The sequence below is a fragment of the Acanthisitta chloris genome, unplaced genomic scaffold, assembly GCF_000695815.1.
Source record: "Acanthisitta chloris isolate BGI_N310 unplaced genomic scaffold, ASM69581v1 scaffold36067, whole genome shotgun sequence".
Taxonomy (NCBI): Eukaryota; Metazoa; Chordata; class Aves; order Passeriformes; family Acanthisittidae; genus Acanthisitta; species Acanthisitta chloris.
In genome coordinates this window covers 5,470-14,848 of record NW_008681563.1, presented here as the reverse complement: position 1 = coordinate 14,848, position 9,379 = coordinate 5,470, and the positions used below count along the sequence as shown (strand labels likewise).

At 54.0% G+C, this 9,379-nt stretch overlaps 1 protein-coding gene across 1 annotated transcript in view; it reads right to left on the bottom strand.

Moving 5' to 3' along the window:
• The window catches only part of IPO13 (importin 13), a 21,558-nt gene extending 15,789 nt beyond the window's left edge, over window positions 1–5,769 (bottom strand). The window contains exon 1 of the mRNA XM_009078150.1: window positions 5,096–5,769. Within this exon, the coding sequence (XP_009076398.1) occupies window positions 5,096–5,769 (674 nt within the window). The remainder of the gene's footprint in view (window positions 1–5,095) is intronic.
• Between the last annotated feature and the right edge of the window lie 3,610 nt (window positions 5,770–9,379).

The window sequence follows — 9,379 nt, the reverse complement described above, 5'->3', positions numbered from 1 at the left end:
TGCTTTGTGCAATGGGATGCATCCAGGAGCCTTTACTGCTTACACAAATGCTCACAGTCTGCAGCATCAGGTCAAAAGCTCAAGCCCTTAGCACTGCTGCAGCAGAGCCTGCAAGAGAAGACAAGGGCTGAGCCGCTGGCCATCAGCTCTGTGCAAATCTCCACTGTACCACGGTGTGGTCCACTGCCTCTGCCCCCCAAACCTGCTGGCAGGGCTGCCAGCATCCCCAGCTTGTCCCTGCCACAACCAGCTCTGAGTGAGCTGTGCCTGCACACAGCAGCGTCGATGGGGAGCAGGAGAATGGCAGCAAGAGCAGACCCGAGGCTCTTCTCACCGTGCTCACAGCCTGCACTACTCAGATCTGTGCGGAGGCAGCCTGAGCTGCCAGTGGGAAAGCGTGCGACTCTCCAGCATAGGCACATCCAGATTGTGTGCTGTGTCTGGAATGAAGTGGGCAGCCACCCTTGGGGACTCCTACCCAGGGAGAATGTTGGTCCCCTGGCACATCCCCTGGCCCCCACACTCCCAGGCTGCTGCAGCCCAGTGCGGCACAGCTCTCCCACATCCCATCCCGCACATCAGCCTCCCCTCCACACCGCTGCCTGTAAGGGATGGTAACCAAGGCAACGAGAAGGAGGCAGCCAAGGTGAAAGGCAGCCCAGGGCCCCCGGAGAGAGGCCGTGCTGGAGGCTGATGAGCAGCCTGCCTTTTCCCTGCCATTTCCCTGCCCGCCCAGGCGTGTTATCTGCAGCCGCAGCTCCCCGCCCGTCCCCCACACGCAGGTGCGGTGCTAAGGATGCTTGGAGCGGGAGGCACACATGATGCCAGCTCTCCTGTGCCCACCATGGGGAAGAGATGTGAGTGCTGAGACCAGGACAACCACACATCCTCCCTGGAGCAGCAGCGTGGCTCTTGCTATGGACGATTTAGGAGGGAACAAAGCCATTGGTGCCACCAGTTCAGGGACAGAATTGTGTTGGTAGTGGCAGCTTTCTCTCTGGGTCAGCAAGAGAAGACAGAGGGAACTAAGTGTCTCCAGTCCTATCCTCTCTGAGCTGCTGGAGGTCGCTCTCCTCTCATCCCTGAGTGCCCAGCCAAAAAGGCACAGGGGACCTTCGACTGTTCCAGTGTAGGGCAAATCCATCCTTCCTGTTTTTATGACCTTAGGAGTTTATGACAAGGATCCTCCTTCTGCTAGCTACCTTGAAATACAGTGCAGATGCCTGGACCTGAGCGGGTTCTCTGGACTCCCTGCACAGCCAACAGAGATAACCACCTGGGTTTGCTTCCATGCTGCAATCCCATGTTACTGAAGACTTCTAGAAAATGTTGAGTGAATCATGTCTTCTGAGCACCACCCTACCCTGCTCACTGCTCTGCAGATGTACAGGCAACTTGAACACAAGGGTCCCCAGCCAGGAGGCAAATGCTTGCTCTAGGTGAGTTGCTTTAATCAGTCACCCAAGACCCATGGACAAGTCAGCAAGAGCCGAGCTCCTCTCCACATCCAGGAGTAGAGAGCCTCAGGCCACTCCACCTAAATGGGCTTCCCAGCCCAAATGACCAGCTGATACCACATCCCTGACCAGGTGCAGAGGTTGCCCCAGGAAGCAGACACTGCACTTGCCAGCCCTGCTGCTAGCCACCACTTCCCATCCCTGGCACCCCAATGTCAGGCAGGAGAGGACAAAATCATCCTAGCTCGGGCGAGCCCCTGGATGGTCCAGCAGAGCAGCCAAAAACTGGGAATGCCTGTGAAAGAATATATGAACTTGGCAGCCATATGGTGACTCTTACCCATGTATTTCCCTCCAGCGATTTGTCTTAGCCTTCCCGAGCAAGATTTGCTATCCTGGTATTTAGCAGCTGCACAAATTTTGCTTCCATCAGTTTGTCCAGTCCCTTCTCAAAGCCTAGTGAACTGCATCATTTGCAGCTCCCTCTGTGCGACCAGCATCTCCTTCTGCTCTCCAACAACCCTCCCCAAACCACACCACAGTGTGGAGGACAACTTGCAGAGGGGAGATATGGGCAGCTCATATGGGACAATCTCATCCTTCCTGATCCAAAGGCTGAACCACACCCTGATGAGATAATAACCTAATCGTATTAGAAACCTGTTTCTAATGAAGCTCTTGGAAAACTCTTCTAGTGAAATTCCTCTTCAGGAATTCAGCACCAGGTGCCAAGAACAGAAAGGGATGGGCAGGACAACAGGCAATCCCACATAGACACCTGCAATCCTGCCAGCTCCACCACTGCAGCAACACACTGCTGCTTTCAAAGAGCAGACTCAGTGTCCAACACCCATATTCTGTAACTCCCATGATGGGCATACACCGCATGGAGGTCCCTCTCCCTGCTCTGACACTACCCAATGCACTACAGGAGTGTGGCCAAGTGCCACATGCCAGCTCTCCCTCTGCAGCACGCGCTGCCGAGCTCTCTGACCCACTTAGCTGAGGGGATAATCCTCAAATGAGACGGAAAATCCAGCCCAAGCCTCTCCTCTGCAAATGAGATGCAACAATATCTCCATTCCTCCCGTACTGTGACTCAGGAGCTTTCTATGGCCCTTGAGAGCAGAGGTGTGCTCAGAGATGCTCCAGTGCCAGCTCCTGGCCCAGCTTCCACAGTTTCTTCTCAGGAGTGCCATATCATAACAGAGGAGCAGTGTCCAGACTCCAGCAATGTCTGGGATACTCCCTTCTCCAGATGCAAAGGGCTGCCACCCGCCTGCCAGGTAAGGAGATCAAATGCTTCGCACCTATGAATCTCTGGTGCATCATCTTTAGTAACACCTCAGCAGCAGGAAACCATGCGCTGCTGCTAGGAAGCAGGGAAATGGGAGCTGCCAGCACAAGTGACTTACCCAAGGAAGCACCAGGACCAGGTGATCCTTGCCCATAATGTCACACCTGCCCTTCTCCACCTGGACAGAGGTGGCAGCCAGTTGCTCACAGGGTAAGGAGCTGCAGCATGAGAAGTGCCTTCCCCTGGGAAGATGACCCACAGGCTACCTAACCCTCAGTGTCAGAAGCCAAGTTCATGAACCACTGAGCTTTCTGATGGCAGAAGTATACCTGCATGACTGCCTCTGCAGCAACAACAATGAAGACAGCTGGGAGGGAGCAAGGGGGAAAGACACAGGGTCCAAACCACTCAGGGAACCCATGGGAAAGCATCGAGCCCCAAGACTAACCCACTCACAGTCAAATGCCCTACAAAGCTCTGGAGAGGACCATGCCAGCAGCCCAGCACCAAGAACGCTCTGAGCCTGTAGCCAAGGGCCCTGTGGAAACAAAGGCAAGAGACCAAAGAGGAAGGGAGCAGCTGAAAAGCAGCAGGGATCTCCCAGACTGTCAAGAGACAGAAAGGTCAGAAGATTCCCTGGGGGCTCTGGGAAGAGCTGGATCCACTTCAGTTGGGGGGGGGGGGACAGCCAGCACCAGAGGAAGCGAGAGAAGGGACACAGGATAGAGGACACAAGGAACAAAGGGGAAGAGAGAGCCCACCGGGGCCGGGAAGCAGCCGACACCACACACCGCCTGGCAGGGCAGCCCTGTGACAATGCCACCGCTGTCCCTGCACCCTAGGAGTGGGGGCTACACCAGGCTCCCACACTGGGCAGCCTTTCAGGCTGGCTGTCCGCCCTTCCTGGCCACTGCCTGCACGCCTACAGACAAGAAGGTGCTCTGCTGTGGCTGATGATGCATCCAAGAAGAAGGATAGAGAGTGAGTACTGATGATGATGTAAGGGAGCAGCCAGCACGGTAGGACCAAATGGGGCCAAAAACTGCATGGCACCATCAGCACAGGAGCAGAGAGGAAACCCCACTGTTAGTCATGCTTCTCACCAAAATTCACTTTGAAAGCTGAACAGAAAACTGCCTTTTAATCAGGTATGGAATCATAGCCAAGGGATTTCTGAGACTTAAGGGAAATGAAAAAAAGGATGACAAGAGTCCACATTTCAGAACTGCAAGTGACCTTCTCTCACCTCCTCATCTTCTGCACAAAACCTGCTACATGGGTTTGGACAGGGTCACAGCCTTTGCCAGACACAAGAAAAAGCAGCTTGTGGTCATCTTTTGAATGCTAGCAAATGAGGCAACCCCTCCCTACACCCAGCAGCACACCCTCATGGGTACCTTTGTGCACCAGGACTTGCAGTCTATAGATGCAACCCCTCGTGATGGAAAAGGACAGCCTCAGGCTGTGCTAGAGCTGGGGAACATGCTGGCTGCCCCTGCCCTGAAGCCAAGGGGAGGACCAAGGCCCACAACCACAGCATCAGCATCATTCCCACCACTGCAGAGCATCGGAGCCTGCACGATGTGCAGCGATGCACGGGGATGCATAGTGGCAGCAGCTCAGCCCAGTCTTCAAGGAAACCCTCCTCTTTGGGGGAAGGTTGCTAAGCAGCCAGGAAGGGATGTGGCCACGGGAACCAGAGATGTACTGTCCCTTTTGCAGGCATTGGTCCCAAGAGCTGACAGCAGCTCAGACAACGCAGCCAAGCAGACAAGCTCAGAGCCTCACAGCACAGCCCCAGCAGGACCTGTCTCAGTCCCAGCTCAGCTGTTCCAGGGGCAGCCACGGCCACAAAGGACAAAGCCTTGGCTGGCACAAGGTGTTGGAGCCTAGAGAAGGGAGAAAACCAACAGATTTGGTTTTATTATATCTGCATTGAATCAGCTCCTTGGCTGGACCAGCAATATGAGGCAGAGGAGGGTCTCTGAACTCCTCCTGGCAGGAACCAGGCACTCCTGGTCGGCTGCTGCACGATCTGACACAAAGAGCCAGAAGCAAGCATCACTGTCCGCTTGAGAGGTGAGGGTGGACATGGACTGTAGCCGCCCAAGACTACATGGTCCCTACAAGTCAACCATAGTACAAAGCCTTCCAACACCAACCATGAGAAACCAATAGACTCTAGTTGCTTTTAACATTCTCTCACTTCCAAACCCTGTTATCATTACTTCCAGGGCCAACGATAGCTAGAAAAAAAGCCCAAGAATTTTCTTTCCCACCCTGTTCCCCCATTGATGCCCAAGAGCACCAGCCTGCAGAACACAGGAGAGGCTGCCCTTACCTCTGGGCATCAGGCTGGGAAATGGCATTGACCACAGCCTCCACTGCTGTGTCGAAGAGCTCTGGGTCCTGCAGAGAGGTGAAAGCTGCCTGGATGAGGTTCTCACAGTCCATTAGTGGGATCTCTAGCTGAACCCAGCTGGAGAAGCACTTCAACACCTTCTGCTTGATGAAACCCGGGGAGTCCTGCTGCTGCAGCAGCTGCTCCAGCAAAGGGAAGACAGAGCCACACTCCTGTGCTAGGACGCTGCGTACCTGGCCCTTGCGGTACTGCGGGAGGCGACTGGTCTGAAACTCCTCGGGCAGGACAGTCAGCAGCTCCAGCAATGCCAGGCACCGTGCTCGCCCATCCACGTTGGAGTCCTCTGCCTGGAACATGCGCACCATGTCTGCCACAGCACAGGGCCAGGCCTCTGGCATCATGCTGAGCGCTAGGGAGGCCAGTGCCACACACAGCCGGGTCAGGACAATCTTGGAGCCACTGGCAAAGCGGGTGATGTGGGTGAAGAGCTGTGACTTGAGGGTCTCATACTGATCAGCTGGGATGTCATTCCAGTAACGGGAGATTTTAATGTGGAGAGCGCTGGCACCAAAGTACTGGATCTCAGGCACCTTGTCCATGTGGAGAAGCAGCCAGCTGAAGTGCCATGCCTGGGGGGACACCTGTGCCTGCATCAGCCATTTCTGAGCCAAGTTCTTGTTCTCGATGTTTGGGTCATAATACAGCTGATGGAGAGCCTGGAAGAGAGAGGGAAGCATCCTAGAGCAGCCAAGGAGCAGCACCGTGGCCTGTCCTGCCTGGAAAAAGCTCACCAGGAAGGCTCACTGGGACAGAGCCCGGTGCCTGGGCTGCCTGCCAGCAGCTGCCCTGCAAAGCCAGTCCCCATCCCCACGGCAGCCTGTGTGAGCTGGCCACCTCCTCAGACTCTTGGTGAAGCGAGAGTGATCTGGCAGCACAGAGAGGACCTGCAAAGTGTTCTTCCCCTCCTCTCAGGCTGCACTCTAGAAATTTCTTTTTCTTAGTCATTTGCTGTCTTCACTCATGCCAAACTTGCCTGCTTCCCTGCTGATGTGCCATCACTGGGGTGGGCACAGGACCCCTCTGCCACATGAGGGCTGTAAGGGACACAGCAGACCAGCACTCCTGCCTTCCACCCATACCTGCTCTCTGAAAGGTGCTGTGGATGCATCAGCTCTCAGAGAACACGCGTGGTCCAAAGCTTGCAACCATGAGCCCATGGAATGCAAGAGCCACTGCAAATCTTTGTCTGTCAGGTTGTACGGAGTCCTGGAAACCCACAGTCACTAAACTCAGGGATTAATCCTTCCATGAAGTCCCTTCGAAGTATTCCCAAACCTGCACAGATACAGCTGAGCCAGGAGAGCTGGCATCTAACCCTGCCTCTGCCACCACCTCCCATGACAGTCCAGGGCTGCTCAGTCCATTTCTCCATATGGAGAAGGGAAACATCACTTACCTGCTCTCACAGTTTTGGGAGATCTAGTTACTGCTTTGCAGAGCTCAGATCCACGTAACAGCCTCACACAGGCAGCAAGGCTTTATTTGCAGAAGAATATTACACAGATCTGAAGCCCAACACTAATTAGTTACTTATCCTGAGTGGGTGCAACTAACTAGTGATGTCTTTGCACATGGAGGGGAAGGGTAACTACCCCTTGCTTGAACTCCATTTTCCAGTAGTGAGGATTTCTGCCTGGTACAGCACGTTTCATTTCAAATTGCTGACTGCCCACACCAGGAGCAAGGAAAATCCGTGGCATCTGTTAGGCAATCAGGCACCCGTCGCACCCCACCAGCAAATCAGAGGATGATTCCAGCAGGTGCAGAGGATTTTTTTGTGTCCCCACCCTGGCTTTAAGTCTCAAATATCCTCCTCCTCCCCCCTAAAAAGCGCTATGAAATTCTGTGTAGCTCTTGTACCCAGGAGAGGATTTAAACCCTATTTTTAAGCATGCAGGGCAGGCAGCTTGGGGCACGGGAACAAGCTTCCCAAGCAAGCACTTGTGCCTTCCTCCTGCTGCTTCCCAGCGCAAGACCAAAGAGCAGGACAAAATGGCAGAAACCTTACAGAGTCAGCATTGCCTGGGCCATAATTTGAAAAACCTCTGTTCAAGACTTCATGGTGGGGGGAAATGAGGATAACCTCTTTGTAAGAAAGAAAGAGGTTATGAAGTACGTCGTAAGAGCCGGAGCCAGCCAACACGGGCTGCAGAGGGACAGTGTCTGACCCACTAAAATATGTATCCTGACACAGAAAAGGTTAACCCTAGATAAGTGGGACATGGCAAGAGAGAAATCTATCCAAACAGAGCAGCCAAGAGGAGCCCACAAGCTCTCAGCAGCCAGCCAAACCCTTTCTTTATTCCCAGTTATCTCGGACTTCTGCATCAAGCATCGTGCAGCTGCTGGGGCAGAAGTAAGAGCTGTCATCCCCTCAGCCAAGCAAAAATTTACTTCACTTCTGCAGCAGTAGCTGCAGATGTGCTAAAAGCTCAGCCACTCCTGGGGGTAGGAACCTGGCTCCTACCCCTGCTCTTGGGTTGAGGACTGAGTCATCCTGCAGCAGGGCTGAAGCTGGAGCTCCCAGCCACTATCGGCTCATTCTCTTACTTGCTCCCATCAGAGCTTGCTGCTTATTTTTTTCCCTGAATAAATCTCACTTGAGATTCCCAGAATGGTGACAGCCCACTCTTGCCTTCCCTGCTTGCTGGGCACTGTCACAAGGTGCAAAAGGCCCACAGCAATCCCTCTGCCTGTTCCTAGCCCAGGACTCCTCCCTGCCTCTTCCCAGTCTCTGTTTTTAACACCTCCACGCATTTCCTAATGAACTTATTTCTTCTATTTTGACTAGTGTTAACACTTAGAAAACTGTGGGGAGGAAGAGAATTCCTATGCATCATATATTATGATGCACGATGTTTACAACATGCCCCAGGAGCCCTAACCTCTAAACCAGCACAAAGTTTGCACAGCACAGACCTCACCATGTGTGGAGGATGTTAGTTCACATACTTCGGGCACACCACAGCAAGCCCCAGGAGTAATGTACACGTGGGGCAAGCACAGCACCACAGGTAACAGGGACCATGGCAGGGCAGCAGAGGTGGGGCTGGGGCACACTGTCTGCTGGGAAGCAGCATGAGGACTCATCCTCCACCTGGCTGGGGCTGACAGTGCTGCTGGCTAAGGCCTGATCCTGTCAGCACCTTCAAGCCACCAGACCCTGGTGCTTTCATGCAATCACCTGACTGAATGGAGAGGCGTGAGTGACCAGGCAGAGCCCAGCATGAGGCTGAGGTGCAATCATCCCGCACTTGGCTCCAGCACACAAACATCCTGCAGGCAGCCCCAGCAGAGACTCCAGCACTGGCTAGACTAAATAAAAAAAACCCAGCTGCTACATTGTAGCAAGGGCAAAGAAGGAGCACTACCACAGCTGCTCCCCTCAATGCTCCTGCTGGGGAAATGTCACTACCACTGCATTAGAGGAACAGTGAGCAACTGGATTGCAAAACCTCAGGCAGAGTCAGCTTTCCAGCCACACAGCCAGCTTTCCCACCACCACCACTCCAGCACCTCACATGCACCCCTCATGTTCCACTCTGTGCACAGTGCCCACCGTGAGCTCTCTGGAGAGGCATCCATCGCCTGGCAACACCACCCCAGAGCCCTGCATCTCCTGCAGGGAGCCTCTGGGGAGGTTTCCAGCAAAAGTCCCCAAGGACATGCGCTGGAGCCTCCACTGCTCAGCACCTCAGGGAGAAAGGGTATGGGGAGATGACAAAGTCTACCAACTACATGAAGATATTCAGAGGATAGATGCAAAGCTGATGCTGAATACTCATGCTGGAAGCTGTTGGAAGTCAGAAGAATATTCTGGAAAAAAATATCTGGTGACTTTCTCACTCCCCTTCCCCAAGCATCCTGCCTGAGAGGGAACTAGTCATGGTGGCTCCTGGAAGAAGCATGGCTGTTCCTGCCTGCATGCAGGATAGCAGGTGGACAGGAAAGGCAGCATGTGCCCCAGGGCTACCAACAGCACCCCCCATCTGGTGCTCTACACAACATGGGAGAGCCTTCTAGAGGACCTCCAATGAGCATGAATACTGGGAACATCCTAACCTAACTCAAAGCAGCAGAAAAAAAACCCTAGGAATAGACTAGGCTCTCTCCCTGGCCAACCACCCACATTAGCTGAGTACCACCCTCTGCTGAGAGCATGGGGCAGGGGGCTGCAAGGCACCATGCCCGGCAGAAGGGCAC